Below are 22,393 nucleotides of genomic sequence, written 5' to 3'. Positions count from 1 at the left end.
TGTAAATTGTGGGAGCGGCGGCCACAAGCATTAAAAAGAACAGTGCAGCAGCCGCTGGCAGCAGGTGGTTGGGGCCTGTGTTCCGAACAGTAAACATGGTTTCTGTCGGTCTTTGCCTCTTTCCTGAGGGTGTTTCGTGCTAGCCTCAGCCTCAAATCCCTTCAAAATTTATTCTGCACGCCACGCAACTGAAATTTTTACAATGCCGACTGAACCGAGTAGCAGCCAGCAAAGCGATCTTGCATCTGCAGTCTGAGTGGATTTGGTGAAAAGTCAACTGAGTCTGCTTCACCGTACACTCCTGCACTTTTTTCTGCCGACATACTGCATGCTCGATGCTCGGCATAATGGACGCCCTTTCTCTTCGCACGAGGCCCTAAATAAGCTTGCACTGCATGATCACGCTTACCCACTTACACACAACGCGGGCGCAGTAGACAGACAGATGAATAGTGGCACGTGTGTGAAGGCTCTAGTAGTCGTTCATGGTGCTGGTGGCGGGCCAGCGCAGTGAGCGCACTGTTTAACCACCAGTAGGTACTGAATCGTTGTCATCCTTGGCATAGAAAACCAAGTTTCTGTCGGACGAAGTGACAGTGTAGTCAAATAAATTTCCAATTCTACCGACATCAGTTAACACAGGTTTAAATGCACTTAATCCAAATACATCTTTGTTAATAAAGGAAGTTGGGAATTCTTGCCTGCTAGGCTAGATGGTTCATTGATATTGAACAGTTGCCATGAACCATGCACCATAAATGAAAGGCCAGTGATAGAAACGGCGCTGCTTGTGAAATTCGGGTCTCTGTCATCATTTATTTATTTTTTCATACTGCTTGTTTCATGAATGTTTGAAATTGTGTGTTTTTCAATACGTCTTGAGTGCCTGCTGGCGTTGCAGAAGAGAGTGGTGAAACGAGGAAAAAAAGAAAATACAGTAGACTCTCAGTAAACGGAAATCTGTTAAACAGAACTACTGCTTAAACAGAATGATTGCCTCTGCAATGCTTGGTTTCGGGCTTGTATTCTGCACCAATGTTCACCTCTCAGTAAACGAAGCTCCTGTTAAATGGAACACATTTTCCCGATCCCTTCAGGTTTTGTTTACTGAGAGTCTACTGTGTGTGTATATACATGTATGTATGTGTGTGTGTGTGTGTGTGTATATATATATATATATATATATATATATATATATATATATATATATATATATATATATATATATATATATATATATATATATATATCTGTAGGAAAGAAGACGCACGTACGAAGTGATTTTATTGACGTTTCGGCCGCGGGTCCGGCCTTCATCAGAATACAGTTTATGGCACGAGTGCTATCTATATACATGTGCATATCAATAAGATACAAATATGAAAACCGGCATGAAAGGCGATATATGGGCATATATATATGCAGGTCACACAATTTGAAGGGCACCTGATACACGAGTAAAAAGATATAGTTTCCATGCGCGAGCACGTGGCGAGCACATTGTTTACAGATGAAACGCATAAAAGATAAAGCGTATAACATGAAAAGTAGTCCGACCGGTAAACATTTAAATTACTGGTCGGACTACTCTTCATGTTATGTGCATGGAACATCATGCTTGCAGTACGGCCTTGAGATGCCATGCTTAGTTTACTTGGCTCGGCTGCCTAGCTAGACCCCATGAGGTAAGTTTGACTGCAGTTACCAATGGCTGACGTTGCTATCCTTCTGTTTTATGCCTTTTTTTTAATGAGACGTGATTGGCTGTATTTCCACAGTTTGCACTCAGCCCGTGAAGCATACAGAAACTTTTCTGTCCCCCCTTTGTTGCAGACAACGGTGGCTACCTATGGGAGGCTGTTGGATCGCTTTGACAGCGGTAGCATTGTGGAATCGTTGCTTGTGGGCAACAACAAGTTTCCCGAGCTCTCCGCAGCTTTCAACACCGAAAGCGCCGAGTACATTTGCTGCACCGAGTGCGTGTCGCGAAGCCTCCTGGAGATCTCGTCCGGCGCTCCGGTGCCCTGCAGTCGGTGCAAGGATGTGCGGGCCATGCGAAAAAGTTACGATGTTCTGCAGGCACGCGTCATCTCGTACTTTTTCTGGCCCGCTGTCTTGGACTCCATGAACGTAGCGGAGACCGTGGAGCTCCCTGCGGAGCCTGCGAGGAAGCGTGCCAAGATCTATCGCAGGAAGGCAAAACTAAAAAAAACCCTGGGTGAAGGCAAAGTGGATGCAGCGCAAACAAGCGGCTGCTGAGGCGGCGGCGGCTGGTGCGACAACACAGCAAGTCAATGCTCCAGGAGAGGACGGCAGCGCTCGACCCTCTCGCACTTGAGTGTACCTGCTGCTTGTTTCAAACACAGAAACATTATGTTGAGTTCGTTCGTGGCTGTGTCACGAAAAGAGACCGGATATTAGGCAAATGGATATTTCGTTTTTTGCGTGCCTATCGTGCCATTTTGACATATGAGCATGAATCTGAGAGCTTTTGTAGTGTTTTGGTGCCCATAAAGGCCTAGTTTTTGAATGTTTGCGCCCAAATTTTTAGATAAGTGCCTAGAAATGCCTATTTGTAAAATTGGTGCCTTTATGAACGCTGTTTACTTTTCATATTTAGCTTTTGGGTACAACTGGAGACAGTTATTCATGTTCCCAGGTAAAATTGAGCTTTTGGAACACTGTGGGGTGCAACCAATACTCCCATCTCAAAAGTTTTTTTCAGCACTGTCATAGCTAAAAGGCTTCTTAACCAATGGAAAGGCCGATTAGCCTCTGCACATGTATTCATTCGCGCCGCGTCGTCTGCTCGATATCTCGGCGCTTACTCGCATGCGTATGGAACGGGAGTTGCTTCTGTGCAGCCGCAGGACAATGAATAACAAATGCGAAAACGTGGAGTGTGATAAGAGGAAAAAGAGTGTAGATAAAAAAAGTCCTTGTGGTTTTTGTTTTGTTTGTCATTTACTTAGCGGCGCTTCACTAGGTCGCATAAGAATTTTTACGTGCACTTGAAGTTGTTGCATGTCCAATGAAAAGCTTTGCAGCACTATAATCTATATAATATCTTGATTGGTTCACTACAAGCTTCGAAAGCAAGATGTGAGGAGGTGAGCTTAAAACTTTTGCCTCTCGTACGCTGTGGATTTCGCTACCCAAATGGCTCCCCTGCCCTCTTCGGTATCGTAGCATCTCTGAGCCAGAAGGCCAAACGACGCAGACATATCAACACATCATGCGCAGGCAAGCACAGATCGTGCACGCAATCTATGTGTTCATTTCGACATTCTCTGTATTGTACTGCATGTTTCTATTGGATGGAACTATCTATGCGCGCACGTTTGGAGAGGCTGCCAGGATCGTGTACCCTCACGACGATACACAGCGTCGCACCACTAGAACTACTATAAAGGATGATGCACCAAAAACATGCCAAGCATTGTGAATGCTGGCACCTGCACTATGCGAGCATGGTGAGAACTTTAACGCAAAGCAACTTGCTCGATACGAAGTTACAAATAATAATAGCGTGCGTTGATTCCGTTTGTATGCTTTAAAGTATTTCTGCCAACATTCATACTTCTAGGCAGGCAGCAGTGTATACACAAATTACTCACGTCGCCTTGAATAATTCTCGGTGTCACGTACTACTTGAACGTGCTTGTATGCAACACCACCCCCATGTTGGGGCTGCGCCCGTGAGATGATGGTCAAGCAGCGTTGAATCTGACATTTCACCTTTTCCGGGGCGTGTAGCATTTGCAAATCTTGGCGGATGAGACTAGGAGAACGCATCGCATGCATTCCTCTTGCCTGCTCGAAGCTCTCAAACCTGGTTGAGGGCCCTTTAAGGTGTTCACAGATAGAAGAGAAATTAACTCTGTGCAGTTAAACCAAGTTAATACAAGGCAAAATGGCCTTTCTGTCCTATTGGCGCTCTGGCTATTTGCTCCTGTGTTGCCCTTCTCAGCCATGCCGAAAAGAAAGACCCAGGAGCGTGTTTATTCGACGGTTGATACTCAACTTGCCATGCTAGACTAGAAAAAGGGAGACCATATTTTTCGAACTCTGTGGGAAAAACATTGCACGGCTATGCTAAGCTATGCACCATTGTACCGTCACAAACTAAAATATTTACGTTTGCTTTTTTGTTGTAGACACAGATCCCGCACCTATTTCTTCAAAAATATGAATTGTGTCGAAATTCATTGCGTCTATATTTATGATTTCAGAGACCTAAAAGAATGTTTTACCCGTCTATTTATGGTGCCTGAAATCTAGTTCTTTAGTGCCTATGATTCCGGCTTCTAGTAATGAGACAGTCATAGTTACTGGTTGAATATGATATTGTTTGAAGCCCGGGAAGTTTTTTCTGTGATAGTTTAGTGTAATTACGGTTGATTCGTACATTTGTTCATCACTCTTCATGCAGTGTTCCTCCAAATAAATTATTCTTCTTGGTGTTACAGTGTGAGTTGAGCGTTATTCCCTCTGCGAATTGTTGTAAAGCCTGCCAATCGCCAATAGCAGCACTTCCCACTGCCAGGAGTGTTTAGTGTGTCGAATGGTTACGTCCCGTACAAGGGCTGGGAAGGCTGAAAATTCGGGACAGGAAAGAGCGCCACGTGTCTTTTGTTGATGCAATATGTCAAGTATCACGTGCGGCAGATCGTCGACACTAATGTTGAAGTTTGTAAAGAAGGCATCGCATAAGAAGTGCAATAATGACACGGGGGATGAAATATTTAGGATGTGAAACTCCCATTGGATCGGGCGCACGCAGGTGTCCAAATAATGTCACATAGAATATATAAGTAACATGATCAGACCGAGACATTCCCGTTGACGGCGCAAAGTTGCAACCACGACACATGCAAGTTTTTGTTGAATTCTGCCAGTTTTCTTTCATTTCTCGTGAGTAAAATTCTTCTGTTTTCTTAGATGCTCAAGATCAAAATAATACAGAAGTTTCAAATAAATTGACCTGAAATTGCATTCTTGGGTCTCTGGAGGGTCAGGCACCCCATAAAGTCGCCGCTTGATGAGGCATAACCGTGGCAAATTATCTACACTCACAACTCGTAAAGCATCTTGCACAGAAGTTTATTATATTCAAAAATTAGTTCTAAAGATATGTCGCTAGCAGAGTATCGAATTCAAGACTATTTTTCATTCACTTCGTTATAACCAATATTTCGTCATATCGAGGTTTCAGTGTATACACGTTGAAATCTGTATCTTAATTCGAGCTATGTATATTGTAGATCAGTAATGATATGTGTTTTAAATGCTGCTGCTGCCTCAGAAATGATTGATTCCCGAGATATCGGAAACACATTATTTCAGATGGCGGAGAATAGGGGGAAATTTTGAGCAACTTTTTGTGCCTCCTTACCCACGTAAACTTCCTTCTCTGTCCCAGCCCTTGTGGGACTAAATGTCTTCACTGCAGCCCTCTAGTTGAGATGGGTTTGAGGCACCTGTAATAGAATAGGAGGAGGAGATGACAGAAAGGAGCGAGTTGTTCAGTAGCAAGAGGGTGATGTGTATGCGCTGAGAGCATTTACAAGTTGCAAACTAAGTCACTGAGGCATCGGTGGGATGCAAAAGCATGCTCTTGGAGGATGTTTTCTTCTCAGGGGGGTCTTTCATCGCTCCCCCTTTCCGAGCTCCCTGACATGAAGAGTACTATGTGTTGTCTTCGCGGCGTCGTTGAAGCACAAGAAGCATCGTAAAAAGGAAAGATAGTTTACTTAAACACAACACAAGTGAAGTTGTGCGTGTGTGTTACTGCGCGTGTTGTTAACTAACCAAGTTTTTGTATATTGTCTAAGTTATTGAGTTGTTGAATAGGATGACTGAGCATTTTTATGTGAAGTCGGTCAAGACCTGTGGCACAACAGCCTTTGCGAGGACGTTAAGCTTTTCAGGATGGCCGAATGTTGGCGAATTGCTTGCACGTCCACGAGATGTACGTACCTTCTTATAACTAGTGAAAAGACTGGGTAAACGAAGAGAGTTGCTTAGTTAGCCTGTGTTGCATGCGAGTATCTGTGTTTAAGTAAATAATCCTTCCTTTCTATGACGCTTGTCTTCAACGACACCTGAAGACAACATACACTGTGGTTCTCGAATGTGCATTCTGTGCAGAAGATCCCTGAATTGCTTAGGCTCTCATCTATTGCCAACAGACTGTTGGCCATTCTGTCTTGCAGCTATTTCAAAGAGGCCCACTCCTTTTCCTTTGAGGCTTTTAAAATTAGGATCATGGGGAATTTGCTCCCTCCAGTAATATGAAAACTCTCCACCTATGCAGTGCAATTTCTCATTTTCCATGTTCTCGTTGAATTACCTTTATGATCGAATTCTTGTGAGATGACAATGCAAATTACATGCCTCTGTGGCAAATATAAAGCAGTATAATGAGTTAACAAGTATGTTGGAAGGATTGGGTACAACAGGGTAAGTGCATGCATCACATTATGTACGAGTGTCCCTTAAATTGCAACTAAGACTCCAAAGCTTTGCAACAAGCTATGAGGTTGCTTAACAGACTTCAAAACCTCAACCGAATGCATTAAAACAAGCACTTTTATTGATGTATTTTTTTTTTAATTTCTCTTCGATCTTTTAAATTGCGTGTTGTAGCTGTGGATCTATATTCACGACCTCGCACCCTGCTCCCCAACACTGATGCTGTGCTTTGATGGTGTTGAAACTGCCAGTGGTGTTTTAAACTGCAATGTAAATCTTGACAAACTGAAACATCTCTCTGAATACCAGCAGTTCGATGAATTTTACATTATTTTAGCACTGTAAAGCGTGCACTATTGAAAAGTATAAGGTTGCTTTGTGGCATGTACTCGTCAACTACGAGCCATTGTTGCTAAATCTTCATATGTTCACCCAACGGAAATGTGAGTGGTGGTGGTAGTGGTTAGAGGAGGAAGGAGGCACCTAATTTCTGCAGCTTGATAGGGAGCACGACGCAGTGCCTGCGGGGAATGGAGGAAAAGCGGATAGAACTGATGACTCGTGAATAGTTTAAGCGAATCGATAAATGTTCTGACTGAGCTTATAAATGTTTGCAGACATTCCTATCAAAGTAATGCAGGCATGTGCAGAATTGCAGTGCACAAAAATTTGGACAGCTGCCCGCTGTTGGTGCAATGACTGAGGTACGTAAGAGTGGCCTTCCCTTCTCCGATACTCGCATTAATCCTCCTCACTCCCCTTCCCCTTGTCCACTGTATACATGCTACGCTATGATACCCTTTCCCCCTACTCAACGTCGGTTACATTGCACACACCAATGCCATAGAGTTTCATACAATAGTATTATTGTATGAAACACTATGCCACATTGCTATCGCAGCTGAGAAAAAATTGGCTGCGTATCTGCATCGCATTTTCAGCACAGCGTAGGAAACGCTAGGGTCTTTAGGATTGCATATTTATGCACTTTCTAGTAAAGGAACACACAACCTTGTAGTTACTTATTGATGTTGCACGTCAGATATGCGTAACATTTGCTTTTTGATCGAGAATGCTCCCCGTTCAAGATGTCTGGGCGTTGCCGGGCGGCTGAATAGTGTGGCAGACCAACGCCTCCTCTAAAAGAGGCCTGCCGCATTAGAAGAAAAACGGCTGCGACATTCTTTCCCTCCTTTATTTTAAAATGTTCTTGGTCGCTAGCGTCACTTATGGGGGACTATGCAACAACGCAACACTTTGCATAGCCTCCGAAATAGCGGTGTACAGTTGCAGGTCTCGAACAACTCTCAACTGACGCGCCCCTTTGGGCCGCAGATGAGAAACGCTTAGCTGGTACGTGGCCTCCGCGATCGACTGCCGGCGGCGCGCCGTTGCTCCGACCGTCCCATTTGGCGCGGAGGCAATGGGAGCGGTGTAATTTTGCTAACTCCTTCACATGCCGCGAGGCGGCGCCGTTAGCCTAAGGCAAGTTTGGAAAAAACAGGTTTAGCTGGTTCAACTGTCGCAAGGCCCAGTTTCAGCGAGGTAGTGGTGGGGCTGGGAGGGGACAAAGCAGCCGGCGTCACAGGTGCGAGTAGCCCCCAGGTGCAGGACGCTCCAGCTTAAAAGTCACAGCATGTGATAATCGCTGGGGACTCGAATTTAAATCGATGCACAGAAGCCATCAAAGAGAGGGTAAGAGGTGACAAGAGGGTTGCAGTAGGGGCGTTCCCAGGACGCAAGCTTCAAGCAGTCATGAGGCAAGCGAGTGCAAAACTCAAAACTACAGCTGATAGACGAAACCTCGTGGTAATTTCAGGTGGTTTAAACGATGTCTTAAATGAAGATACAGCAGGACTAGCAGCCACACTGGCGAAAGGCGTCGATGACATGCGCGCCACTTCTCCTAAGGTACAGGTAGTGATATGCACGATACCAGAGGTACCGGTACGTGATAGCAACCTGCAAAGAGCGGTTGTCAACGCAAACCAAGAGATATGGCGGATGAGTCAAGAGAAAGGCTTTGAGGTGGTGGAAATAAACAGAGAGGTGCATAGGTGGGGTGGTTTTCAACGAGACAGAATTCACTTCGATGGGCGGCTAGGTCATGAGGTGGGTTGGCGACTTGCAGGACATGCAGTAGCTTTTTTGGGGGGCAAGCGAGCCATTCATGGCGCAGGATAGCTAGTAACGAGGAAAACAACCAGGGAGACTCTTCGACAGGTGATATGGACAGATACGATTCCAAACTGGCGCCAATATCTAAGATAGGTAGAGTCCGGGGCAGAAATAGACGTAGCCACGAGCGCCGAGCCAATTCCGACATAGGGCCGGTATATTAACATGCAGGGTGTAGGAACAGGCTGAAGTCAGAAGAGATAGAAGAACCGCTAAGGGAAGAGAGGCCGATGGTATACGGTTTTGTAGAATCACATCTCGGGGACATAGAACAACCTCCGAACAATCCGGACTACGCGTGGGAATATTGCAATAGAACAGAAGGCAGCAGAAAGGGGGGTGGTATTGGGGCATTCATTCATAAAAGTACAGACTGGCAAAGGGTCAAGCAGGAGTGCAAGGAACATTTATGGCTAAAAGGGAAAGTGGCAGGTCAAATGACACTCCTTGGTTTTGTTTACATGTAGACGGGAGCAAAGGCCAGAGAGGAAAACCAGGCAATGGTAGAGTGTATATCAAAGGACATTCAGGAGTTAGGAAGAGAGTGCGAGATAATTATACTAGGAGACATGAATGTGCACATAGAAGATATAGATGGGTATACCGACCCGACAGGCAAAATGATCATGGATATGTGTGAAAGGCTTGATTTGATCATTTGCAACAATACCGAGAAGTGTGAAGGGCAAATAACGTGGGAGGTAGGAAGGCTTCAGTCGACGATAGATTATGCTCTGATGTCACATAGGATGTATGATAAGCTCAGGGGAATGCACATAGATGAAGGTGGCTCCAGAAGTCTGGGTAGCGATCACAAACGTATCAAGCTAAGTTTTGGAAGAGCAGTGAAAGTGGGAAGGAGACATGATGAGCAACTACAGGAAAATTTTTATTCAGAAAGGCAAATTGAAATAGGCACTAAACAAATTGAGAAAGTACTCACGAAGGATAATAAGACAGTGTGGACATACACGAATCTAATTAGACTCTTTGAGCTAGAGCTTGCTAAGACGCGTGACAAGTCATTCTAGAAAAGAAGACACAAACCCAAAAGTTGGTGGGATGAGGAAGTTAAGAGAGCCATAGCAAAACGTCAGGAAGCCTCTAGGGAACACAGACATGCTAAGCGCGGGATGAACCGACAGATGATGTTGAAAGAAAATGGCAACCTTTCTAAGCTGTAGGAGGGATGCATCCTTTCTGATCAATGAAAAGATTAGAAGGAAGGGAGCTCAGTGGCTGGCAGAAGTACATAAAAAAGATAGAAAGGCAGCTGCGAAATTTTGGAACCATCTAAACTCCCTAAGGAATGAGACGAGCCTAGAGCAGAGTTTTATAACTACAGCCCAAAGTGCTAGGCTAGAAGGGGACGAAGCTATTGAATATATAAGAACAAGGGTGACAGAAAAATTTCAACAAAGAAGTACTTTATGCACCACAATAGACAAGAACGAATCAAGTGGTGCAATGGCTCCATTTTCACAACAAGAGTGGGAAAGGGCTGAGAAAAGGATTTCTAGTAGTACATCAACAGGCCCAGATGGCATTCCAATTAGGCTGATAAAGACATTATGTCCGAAGTCTAAGCAGGCTTTGAGAGAGGCAGTGAGCAAAATAATAATCGATGGTTAAGTTCCCGATGGATGGAAATTTAGCAGGATGAGCATGATCTATAAAGGAAAGGACGACAAAGCTGACATAAACAACTACCGTCCTATAACAGTGACATCAGTGGTCTACAGGCTGGCGATGCAGATTATAAAGGAAAGACTGCAGGCATGAATAGAGGATGAGGGGGTGCTGGGGAAACTGGAGAATGTGTTTCGGAAACATAGCAGGTTGGAAGACAATCTGTTCGCACTGACGCAGTGCATCGAAATAGCAGAAAAGGAACACAGGCCCCTGTGGCTAGCATTTTTGGATATCAAGGGAGCGTACGATAGCGTGGTTCAAGAGGAATTGTGGGGAATACTGGACATACTAGGCGTGGAACATGTAGTCACTAATCTTTTAAAGGGTATCTATGAAGGTAACAAGGTAGTCATAAAGTGGGAAAAACAGGTATCCAAGCCTGCAGAGGTAAAACGGGGGCTTAGGCAGGGGTGCCCCCTATCGCCCTTATTATTCAAGATGTACCTACAAGGATTAGAGGCAAAATTAGAGGGAAGTGGACTGGGCTTCAATCTCTCTTTAGTCGAACAAGGAAAACTTATTGATCAGGCACTACCAGCATTAATGTACGCAGATGATATAGTGCTAATGGCCGACAACAAGGAAGATTTGCAGAGATTGACGGACATCTGCCGTAATGAGGGCGATAGGTTAGATTTTAGATTCAGTAAGGAAAAATCAGCAGTCATGATTTTCAATGACAGACAACGAAGGTAGTGAGCTTAGAATACAGGAGGTCACGCTAGAGATAACAAATACAAATATCTGGGCGTATGGAAAAGCAGTGGGACCGAGTACCTGAGGGAACACGAAATATATGTGACACTAAAGGTAACAGGAATGCAGCAGTGATGAAAAATAGGGCACTGTTGTGAGAGGAATATGGAAAGGGGTCATGGTTCCTGGGCTGACATTCGGCAATGCGGTCTTGTGCATGAGATCACAAGTTCAAGCAAGATTAGAAATTAAGCAACGTGGAATAGGTAGGCTTGCTTTAGGAGCTCACGGGAATACACCAAATCAGGGAGTACAAGGTGATATGGGATGGACATCATTTGAGGGCAGGGAAGCTAGCAGCAAGATAAAATTTGAGAAGCGAATAAGAGAAATGGGGGAAGAGCATTGGGCTAGGAAGGTTTTCAGCTACTTGTACATGAAGAATGTCGATACAAAATGGAGGAAGCGAACCAGGAAGTTGACTGGTAAATACTTAGAAAACAGCAGGTGGCCAAACCAAAAAGAACTATCGGTTAAGAAAAAAGTGAAGGAATTGGAGACTGACATGTGGAGAATGGGCATGATTAAGAAGTCTGCACTAGAGATCTATCGAACTTTTAAGTAGGAAATTGCCAAGGAAAGGATCTATGATAATACTCGGAGTAGTTCTCTACTGTTTGAGGCCAGGACGGGAGTACTGCGAACCAAGACATATCGGGCCAAATACGAAGGGGTAGACACAGTATGCAGTGCGTGTGGAGAGGAAGAAGAAACTGCCGAACACTTGATAATGTTCTGTAAAGGGCTTCAACCTATAGTTCAGGATGATGGCACAGAGTTTTTCAAAGCAGTGGGGTTTAAGGACCGGGAGGCCAAAATAGACTTTAAGCGGGTAGACTTAACTAGAAGGAGGTTATGTGATTGGTGGCTAAAGTCAAGGCCCGAGTGAAAATAAACTCTTCACCGCAAAGTACGAATCCTCAAACTTTTTTTTTAAGGAAAAAAAAATATAGTTTTTGGTTCATTAGGTATTACGGCTTAGTGGTGCTAGCCACCGCCTGATCTAAAGGGTACAGCCATATCCATCCATCCATGAACGAGGCTCATTTGACCGACAGTGCCTGCAATTTCAGGTGTTCGCCAGTCTTCGTTGTCGAGTTTTCACTGCAGACAAACCTTGAGTATGCGCTCGATGTGTTTGTACTCGTTCCTGCGAGCAGTACAAAGTTAAGATACGTACGTTTTTTAAAAGACTTCGTTAAAAAAGTTTGTTTTGCTGCAGCCGGTGTGGTTACGTGAATCGAATGAGGCAGCCCAAACTCCTTTCGCATTTCCTGCAGATTGAATGCCAGAGTGCTGAACTGTTTTGTCACTTTTACGGCCTTTTCGTGAGCTATCACGGCGGTTCACCTTGTTATGCCTTGCCGGCTGTTTCGAAAGTACTTGGCCACAGTGAGCTGGGCTATTTTGTGTGTGAGTGTGTGCGCGCGTGTTGTTTCACGGCGCGTGTGCTTGCGTGGGCGTTCGCTGCGCACGTGTGCATGTTACGTGGTGTGCGTGGGGGTTCGCGCGCACGTGCGTGTGTGTGTGTGGGTGTGTGCATGCGTATGTTAATGGGTTCGCGGCGCGTGTTTATGTGAGTGTGTGTAGGTTCCCACGTGCGTGCGCGCGTGTGTGCGTGCGCATGTGGGTGGGTCCGCGGTGCGTGTTAATGTGTGTGTGTGTGTGTAGGTTCACACGCGTGCGCGTTGAATGTGTGTGCGTGCGCGTGTGTGCGAGACAGAGTGAGAGAGAGCAGCGTAATATCGATAAGCGCTCAAGTGTTGTTTATAGGCAGGTGATTGCAATTGTCGAAAGCTCTAAGCTAGTCTTCCGCGTGAACGAAGCGACCACGCGTACGAAGCGACAATTTTTTCTGGACTCTTGGTTTACTATCACGTATATGTTGCAGGTGTGCTTAGCGGTCTTACGTAGCTATCGCAATTTCGCTGCCTCATTATTTGCTGTGAGTGAAAATTACACGGTTTTCTGGCGTGCATTACACACCGCTGTCCGCTCTGCTTCTGTATTTTTTCAGAAGAATGTATTGCAGCATGCCTTTCTGCAAGTCGGACAGGAAAAGAAAGCTCGGAATAAGTTTTCATGAATTTCCTACGAACGATGACCGTCGCCAAGCGTGGCTGAAGACGATATCAAAAAAAGATTTTGTCCCAAATGACAAATCATCGAGCAGTGTTGTCTGCAGCCTTTATTTTGCGGATTCAGATTCAGACTACACTTTGGGGTCCACAAAGCTTCACCGCCTCAAACGGGATGCTGTTCCGAGCGTATTTTCGGGATACCCAACCTACATGCACCCGCAAAAACCACCAAAACGGCGTAAATTGGAGCGAAAGGTACAGGACTTCCCTTCAGACAAAAAAAAAGGCATCAAGTTTATCAAGTTGCCATGCCAAAATGACTGGTTCAGCCTGTGACAGTGCAACCACCCCAGGCCATTCGTCAAATTCTGATGGCTTGTTGCCATCAGTCCCTGAAGAAAATACAGAGGCGAGTTTTCAAGGTGCGGGCCATCACGGAGGCCATCTGCCGCAGACTTCTGTAAGCCATGTGTCAATATTTAGCCCCAAGGAGGATCAGGTGGCTATAGGGGCGAAAACAAGTGCACAAGATGCAGTTGGTGAACTGCAGCGGCCTACTAACTCAGTTGAATGTTCAGCGCAAACTTGTGATCAATTCCTTCCACGCAGGCAGTCAGATGCAAGGGTAATCAACAGAATGAGGGTGCAATTGTTTAGAAAAGCAGATACTGTAAGGAGACTGCAGCGAGAAAACAGCCGCCTAAAAAAGAAGCTCAGTGGTTATGAGAACAACACCGTCCACTCGGCAATCAGAAAATGCTTGGAGAAGGTTGGCACGGCCCAGTTCTGCCTAGAAGATTGCTTAGTGGAGCAGATCACCAATGCAACAAGGCAACGACCCGCATGGTCGCCAGACTTTGTGCGGGAATGTGTACTATTGTACTACTTGTCCCCCAAGGCGTACCGTTACATACGCAACCGAGGCTTGCTTAAACTGCCGTCGAAAAACACCCTCCTTCGCTATGTCGGGAAGTCGAACGGTGAAAGTGGGGTCACACCACTAATGAAGGAACGCTTAAGGCAAGAGGTGGGCAACCTGAAAGAGCAAGCCCGGCTTTGCTCAATTATTGTAGATGAGATGTCCATCAGCTCCAAATACATATATGATCGCAAAATGGATTGCTTTTTCGGGCAACAAACGGCGAAAGAAAACAGTGGAGCAGCAGAGAACACCAGCAACATCATGCTTGCCAACAAGGTGCTATGTTTTGTTGCTACAGGATTGTCCACAGCATACAGGATACCTTGCGGCTTCTTCTTCATGAACCGTCTAAGTGGCAAGCTTTTGTACCATCTTACAAAAGAGGTAATCTCTGAAGTTGAAAAGTGTGGTATGTGTGTGCTCCGGATTGTCACAGATAACCACAAAATTAATGTTACGATGATGCGTCACCTGGGGAACGGCTCACTCAAGCCTGTTGTCACTCATCCATGTGACCCAGAAAGAAGCTTATTTCTGTCATTTGACCAGTGCCATATTATAAAAAATGTGCGAAGCCTTCTGCTTGAGGGGGAGATGACAGACGGAAGCCAACCAATAACGGGACAGTTTGTCAAGCAGCTGTATGAGCTACAAAAGAACGAGGTTGTCAAACCAGTTCGCTTCCTCACGCAGAAGCACGTAGAACCAATGAACTTTGAGAAGATGCACGTAGGCAGAGCAGTGCAGCTGTTTTCAGACGATGTCATCTCGGCACTTTCCTTTTTGAAGGAATACCCGAGTCGCCACCCTCAGGCAGAGAAGTTCAGAAATGCAGAGGCGACAATCTTGTTCATGAAGATGATGCAAAAGTGGTTCGCCATCCACAATGTAGCAAACTGAACTGCGCATGTGCACATGAGACAGCCTGACCAGATGCACTTCTTTTGCACGACTGACCAACGCCTACAGTGGTTGGAAAAGGACTTTCCAGACTACCTCGAGGCTCTCAACAATGCCTGTAAAAGGAGTGGGAAGAAGTTTATAAGCGCAGAGACTTATGAAGCTATTTTGCTGACGAGCAAGTCTACGGTTTTGTGTGTAAAGTTCCTTCTCGAGAGCGGTTTCTTTTATGCTTTGACGAGGAACCTCTCAAGCGACCCTGTGGAACTCCTTTTCAGTTCTCTACGGCAAATGGCCGGTGGCAATGACTGCCTGGATGCAAGAGCCAGGACGTTCAGCCTGGAGAGGATCTTGAGGACTGGCGACCTCTGCCCATCCCAGTCTTCAAACGTCGAGAACGGGCAGGCTGTCTTGAGGTAGGTACACGTGATCTGATGCTTTAGGGCAAGTGCTCATGGTTGGGCAGGTTGCCTTTGCTTTTAACAGGACCCCCATAATTTTTCATGGCCTCACACAACGCATAGCACGCGTTGTGTGCAGCTACTACTGTTGTAGCCTGCCTACTGATTGAGATTGTTGTGTTTGAGCCACGTGAGCACTCAATGTCATCTGCTCATATAGACAATGTTTCAGGAGTATAGAGGACTGCTGTTCACAAGTGATTGCGTTTATTTTACGTGTGTTTTGCAGCATGCATGGCGCTTCCATGAGCGTGACGTCCCCTGTACTGGATGTTCCAGCTGAAGCAACAGTACAAGCTGCCACACTTGTTTCGACTGAGACACCTCAAGTTGCCCTAGCCAGGTATGCCGCATCAAATGTTTTCAAGACTTAATGCTTGCTTGCCTGGCTGTTCTTCTTTTCCAGCCAGCAGCCTTTTTTCTAATACATGTTTTGCACATCTTTTTTAGTTGCACTGTACCTGAAGACGTTGTGATGGAAATCGACGGGCTGTTTACACCACTGAAAGCACTGCCTCGTAAGTAGATGAGTAGAGGCTCATTGGAGTATTATTAAATGTAAGATAAAACAAAAAGCCACCATCTTCACTTGCTTTATCTGAAGGTTATCTGCTGATTGTTAGAAACGCAACAAAATTTATGTTGATGAGGGCTGGGTGGAAACAGTGATGCATTTGCATTACACACAAGATCTGTCTTTATGGGCTGTCTAAAATTTGCTCTGTTTACATTACTGCCAAACACAATTTTTATGCTCTCACTGGATACTTTTTATTCTGGTGTTTCTTTTTATATCTGCTTATTTTCTTTTTCAGTGCAGCGCCCACCGTCAACCATAGTGAATGCTAGCATTGCTTACATAGCCGGGTTTGTGGCAAAAGCAGTCGAGGAGCGGAGAACATGTACCTTCTGCCCTTCCCTCCATCAATCAGATGGATCCAGTCCTGTGCTAATGGGGCTAATTAGCCTGAAGTCAAGGGGTGGCCTAACTTTCCCAAAGCCTGAATTTGTCATGGTACTTGTGACCATTAAGAAGGCTGTTGACATTGCCCTGCCACACATAAAAAAGAGCAATGTACGTCAGCAACTGGCTGAACTGATTTTGCCTCACCTTGAATAGTGCCCCCTTTTTGTATGCCCGACAAGAGATGAGCATGGTGCGAGCACAATGTCAGTGGTCTTCAACAAGTTTATTAAGCCACTCTTGTCCAATGTCGGTGCGGCTGTGACAGACAGGGCAGCTTACCGGAAAAATGCTTGCATGTAAGCCACTGTACCTGAAAGTGCTGCGCGTGTAAACTTGTGCAACGCATCAAAAACATGGTGCATACTATGTGCCTCTGTTTTTGGGTTGTTTCTGTAAATGAAGTCTTATGTATAAACTTGTGTGTAAGTCACTACTCTGCAATGTGCTCCGTGAACAGAATTGTGCAATGAAGAAAAACATGCTGCAAACCGTCCTTTTTTTTTCTTGCTGTAAATAAAGTATCATGCATCCTGGAATGAGTTTGTTTGTCCTCTTTTCGAGATGTAGCTTCGGTGCATTAGCCTCCAATGTTTAGGGCAACCGCGGTAAAAATTTTCTGCTGAGTTCAAGGACGCGGGTTTGACTCGCGGCCGCTTTTCTGCTGGAGGCGAAAGCGAAAGCGGCCCGTGTCTTCCAGATTTCGGCGCTCGTTAAAAATCCCCAGGCGTATGGGCGCCGAGGGGAGGGTGTGCAAAAAAAGGCACTTGCTCCCCCCTACCCCCCCCCAAATCATTTTAACACTTTACCTCATGCCCTCTCCCTTTTCCTTCGCGCAACAATAGATTTGCCCCCTCAAGGTAAAATCCTGCCAGCGCCCATAACCAGGTGGTCACAATTAATCCGGCACCCTCTACTACGCTGTGCCTCATCGCCTATGTAGCGTCGACGCGTTAAACCTCATAATAAAAATTGACCCAGTTCCAGCCAGGCAACTTCAACGGTAAGCATTGCAGGAAGTTTGTCTTACCCAACACTGGATTGTGACAACGCTTTGTAAAACACCTGCGCGCCGTGAAAGATTACACTCCACTTAACAATTTTTCTCTTAAATGAATGCGAACAAAAAAAAAATTGATATCTTTGGTACACACAAAAAAAAGTGGCACTGCGCTCTTTCTTTGTATCACGCGCTCTTTCACGTACTAAAATAACAAATACAAGCTTTCCAGAAATAAAACAAGACGGCTTATCTTTTTTTAAAAATGCGTGACCTTGAGCAGTGGGAGTCTGCGCTGACCAGCTCGGCGACGAAGCATATAAGTGGTTATATCAGAAGAAAAGAAAAGAAAGGTGCCGACCCGTAACTGTCTCTCCTTACGAGGACACCTCAACAGGTCAGCAGAGGAATGGGATATGGGGAATAAAAGATATAGGGAAAAAGAAGGAGGGATAAAAAGAATAGAAGGAAAAGACGGAGAAGAAGCCATCCAGCCAACGAGAGGAAAAAAGAAGGAGATAGGAAAGTGGGGATCCGGTCGAAGCAGTCCAAGGGCGGGGTGCGACAATGCGAGAGCTGCACGGCTTCAGGAGACCGCGGAGGGCGAACCAGTCGGCGGGAGCTACGCTGAAGTCGGAGATCGCGAGCGCACAACCGTCCAGCTTGAAATCCTGCGAGCGAATGCGACGGAGCATCAGATCGCCCTGATGCAACGAGCCCTGCATTCGGCGCAGGATCGCGGCCTCCTGGAAGTAGGAGGCTGACGTCCCTTTCCAGCCCCCTTGGCTGCTCAATAAAATGTTTTTGCCACCACCACCACCACAAAAATGAAGACTACTGATGTGCAATGAATTCACTTACGCTTCACAGCGGCCCTAGTCTGCGTCAAAAATTAAACGGCTAAATGGCACCCGTAACTACTTCTATCTACTGCATTGATGAGCGGTTGTAATTTTTTTTATTAAGCGTCTCACACAGGCTGCGAAGGCTGAGTTTGGAAGTGTTTCGGTTCCCCCGGTGGCACGAACCTTTTCGAGGCAAAAGTACAGTCTAGTACACTGTAGCAAAAGCGTTCGGTTCACCCAATAGCCGCTTAAAACCGGCTTGACTTGGCCTAAAATGTATGAGTAGATAGCGCTAGAATCGGTGTGTTGGAAAACATTTTTCAGGCGATTTGGGCGTTCTTTATTCAGTGGTTCAGGTAGAGTTCCTCACTAGCTTGTGACACACAGTCTGTGGCGGGTTCATCGTATTCTAGTCGTGTTGTTTTTTTCTCCGATTTCGGTGTTGGATTGGACTGTAATCTGTTTGAAATGGCGAGAACCACCTCTGCCCGTGGGGTCGTGGTCGCTCACTGATCTCCACTAGGGTTGCTGGATGGCGCTTCGCCGCTGTCGCGGCTAGAGGTGTGCGCCGAGGCGGTTTTGACCGGCGGCGGCGTGGGGGTCGTCCAGAGTCGGCGGCGGCGGCATTGTCGGCGCACGCCGGTTTTTTCATCGGCGGCGGCGTGCGGCCAATTTTCGTCGGCGTCGGCGGCGCAGAAACCGAAACTGAAAATTCAAAAGGCTCTTCCACCACAGGTTACTGAATAAGTGGAAGTTCAGGAATTTTAATCCAAATAGCATAAATGACACTACACAGATGTGTCGACATCCCGATGAATGCAAAGCGTTTTGTAAAATAGTTTTTATTTCGCTTTCATGAAAAAATAACACGTATTTCAATCTATGTCCATGTTCTACGGTAAATGTGCAGCACTTTGCTTTTTTTAATTTAAGATGCATCAGTTTGTTGTTGTTGTTGTTGGCAACGTCATACTTCATGAAACCTTTTTTCATTGAACAATGAGTAAGCAGTGACGCACGTCACTCATTTCGCTTTTTCCGGATCTGATCTTACTTTTACAATGTACGCTGCACAAAAGAAGAAGCACCTCTGCTTCGAGTTTTCTTATTACGATTGCATGAAACCGCTTTTTTGAGTATCTGACATGCTTTGAATGTAACTTTCCTTCAAACGAATCAAAATACCTACTTTTCACAATGTGAGAATCTTTTATGCAGCGGTATAGGATGCGGAAGGAGACAAATCTGCGCATTTATTCAACTAGTTCTCAGCGCGGTGTTCAATGAATGAAGTGTAGACATGGGCGTGGGCGAGGCGGGTGGTGCAAAAAGGACACTTGAACCCTTCAAGCTCCACCAGCACTTGCTACCCACTCTAGCGACACCAACACGACCTACTCCCTCAGTCGTGATGCATGTTGAAAGAAGGCTTTGCATCCCCCCAAGACAAAAGCCTGTCGATGGTTATATATGCAAATGAGAGCAAATGCAATATTTGCTCAGATAGACAGCCCATACTGGTCACGAGCTGGGCGTCCGTTGACCACGCCTGCAGAGAACGTTGACTCCCCGACCCCTTTGTGTTTGGTTAGGGCAGGGGGACACCCCTTCCAAGTGGGCCCCATTAAAATTTCTCTTTAAAAACGTCACAAATAAGAATGCTTGATAAGTATGTCTAAAACATTCAACTTTTCAATGCTTTTTTGTAGCGTGTTCACGTGCTCAATACCCATAAGATGTGTAAGAAATCGAAATAGCAACTGCCACTCTCGACTTGTTCCGGAAAAGACACAATAGAACAATGCAATTACGAGTGCTGGGAACCTTTGTTCTTTTGTATATTTGATTTCTAGGCATGATTTGAATTCTTATATAAACAAAAATAAAACCTGCAACATATTAAAAAAAGGCTGCTATTGCAAGATGTGTGTTGCAAGACGTGATTTTTCTAGACTTAAGTCTCTGCAAGGCACATCTGGTGTCACAAACTTGTAAGTGTCCCCCCCTTTTCCCCACGACATCTACCGATTCCCCCCCTCTAATAAAAAGGCACCAATGTGGGCCTCCGTAGGCCTCCGTGATTGCCTACTGGCGCGCGGCGGGCCATTCCGGTGGCTAGATCCAACAGTGGCGATTTCGACTTGCTTTATTGGAGGTGCTGAAGGATCAAGAAAAGGCCGATATTTGTGAATTTCTTGAGAGTTCAGTGATAGTTTCTTCATGAATACCGTGGATTATTGGACCTCACTTTGTGTATATTGCTCCAATGAAAAAAAATGGTTTCATCCTGTGTCACTGCAGAGTCAGAAGCCATCACATGTGCAGGCATCATTAAGCTTCTATATGACATTGCTAAGGTTCAGTACATTTGTACAAATAATTCTCGTTAATTGAACATTTTGAGTATAATCCTTGCTTGGGTTAGTATGTGTGAAACATAAATTTGAGATTTAAAATTATCATTGTGGGTTTCTGCAGCAAAGACACATTGATTAAAACTGATGACTCCGGAGCTACGGCAGAGGTAACATTCGTTCTGTTTTTTTTTTGGTTACGGTAACGGTAATGCATTACCTTTTTTATGTATCTATATAACGTGGAGCCGTGAAACGTTCCCCTTTTTTCTTATTTGAGTAACTAGTGAGGTATTTAGTTACTTTTTACTGTAACGGATACATCACTAAATAGACTTACAGGAGTGATGTCGGCCCACACCGTTAGTTGTTGCGGTCTACAGGCTGGCTGTAAACATCACATGGAGATATATTCCTTTCATCCAGAAGGGTTGATAATTAAGGATATGCATATCATCCCACCGAAGCGTGCACTTCGTTTCGCTAAAGTTTACAGTCAACGTCAGTGCGGTCGTCACGCGGTATGTTTTAGGTAGCAACTTAGCCTTCTCAAAATACCCAAAGACGTCGATCCACCGTGCAACGCGTGGCCACCCGATGACAGTTCTGTATGAAAATGGCATCCACAGTGAAACATGTTGCATCTGCTGAAATTTTATCACAACATTATTATACTGCCACGCTTGCTTGTATTTTTATGTCACAGTCTTGCGCAAAGGCACTGCCGTAGTCGTTCAGTAGCTAAGGTACTCGGCTGCTGACCCGCAGGTCGCGGGATCAAGTCCCACCTGCGGCTGCTTTATTTTCGATAGAAGCGAAAATGCTGTACGCCTATGTGCTGCGATTTGGGTGCATGTTAAAGAAACCCAGGTTGTCAAAATTTCCGGAGGCATCTCTCATAATCACGTGGTGGTTTTGAAACGTTAAACACCACATATTAATCAGTTGCCTTGCGCAAAGGACGCTTGGCTGTCTGCGAACACTCTAGATTATTTTAGAATTTTCTGATAAGCTTGAGACACCTACGATATGGATGCTACGTGTATAAATGGCGACGTACCTTCGCGCAGATCATATTACCAACGACCAATGCTCTGATTACCGCTATCTGTGTAAAGCACGAATTTCGAGCACTTTGCACTTTCCTATGCACATGTTCACTCAATTAAAAGTGTCGTCTTGAGCAACCCACGTACCATCTTCTTTGACGTCGCAACCACGCGGCAATACCGTAAGTGAAATGAGAACGCTGAAATGATTGATACAAAACAGTGAGATGGGGCGTAAGTGCATGGCCAAGTTTTGTTTAAGATGCGTATACGACAAGCTATTGTCTTCTATAGAACCAATTTGATGCGGATTTGTTAAAATACTGTGAAGTTCTAGCCCCTTCTAGCCCCGGCACTCGTTCTAGGGTTGGTCCTTTGATAAACACCAGTCACATATCTTTAAAGAAATGCTTGGATATCAACTATTCATAACTCTCATTTAAAGATGTGGAAATGAAATGACGTCACTAAATTACCCATGAGGTGAAATATTAACTTTAAAAGCACAGTAAACGTGACTAAACAGCTAATTCAACGCTAAAACAATGTAACCTTAGCTAATAATGTCACCACACTTCTAAAACCTCATGAAATGTATATTGCATACCTGCAAGGTGCAGTTATTCGAGTGCTTTTTGCAGGGAAATTTGGCCATAGAGTTAATCTCGTTCATGGCAGTGCTATTTCTACATTTGACGTTTGAATATCTAACGAGGC

At 45.2% G+C, this 22,393-nt stretch overlaps 1 protein-coding gene across 1 annotated transcript; it reads left to right on the top strand.

Moving 5' to 3' along the window:
• Positions 1-12,438: 12,438 nt before the first annotated feature.
• Positions 12,439-18,126, top strand: LOC142785023 (uncharacterized). Its single transcript, XM_075883439.1, has 4 exons — positions 12,439-15,419; positions 15,694-15,807; positions 15,915-15,982; positions 16,280-18,126. Exons 1-4 carry the CDS (start codon positions 15,019-15,021, stop codon positions 16,582-16,584), a joined length of 888 nt encoding a protein of 295 aa, XP_075739554.1. The 5' UTR covers positions 12,439-15,018; the 3' UTR covers positions 16,585-18,126.
• The last annotated feature ends 4,267 nt before the right edge of the window (positions 18,127-22,393 follow it).

Source organism: Rhipicephalus microplus, unplaced genomic scaffold, assembly GCF_043290135.1.
Source record: "Rhipicephalus microplus isolate Deutch F79 unplaced genomic scaffold, USDA_Rmic scaffold_17, whole genome shotgun sequence".
Classification (NCBI taxonomy): domain Eukaryota; kingdom Metazoa; phylum Arthropoda; class Arachnida; order Ixodida; family Ixodidae; genus Rhipicephalus; species Rhipicephalus microplus.
This window is presented reverse-complemented; position numbering and strand designations above follow the sequence as displayed.

What these genes read in the sequence shown, in the direction of transcription:
- LOC142785023 (XM_075883439.1), top strand. Translation starts at nt 15,019, where the DNA reads ATGAGACAGCCTGACCAGATGCACTTCTTTTGCACGACTGACCAACGC. An exon ending in AACGGGCAGGCTGTCTTGAG is followed by an intron (nt 15,420 to 15,693) that starts GTAGGTACACGT and finishes TGTGTTTTGCAG; the next exon opens with CATGCATGGCGCTTCCATGA. An exon ending in CCTCAAGTTGCCCTAGCCAG is followed by an intron (nt 15,808 to 15,914) that starts GTATGCCGCATC and finishes CATCTTTTTTAG; the next exon opens with TTGCACTGTACCTGAAGACG.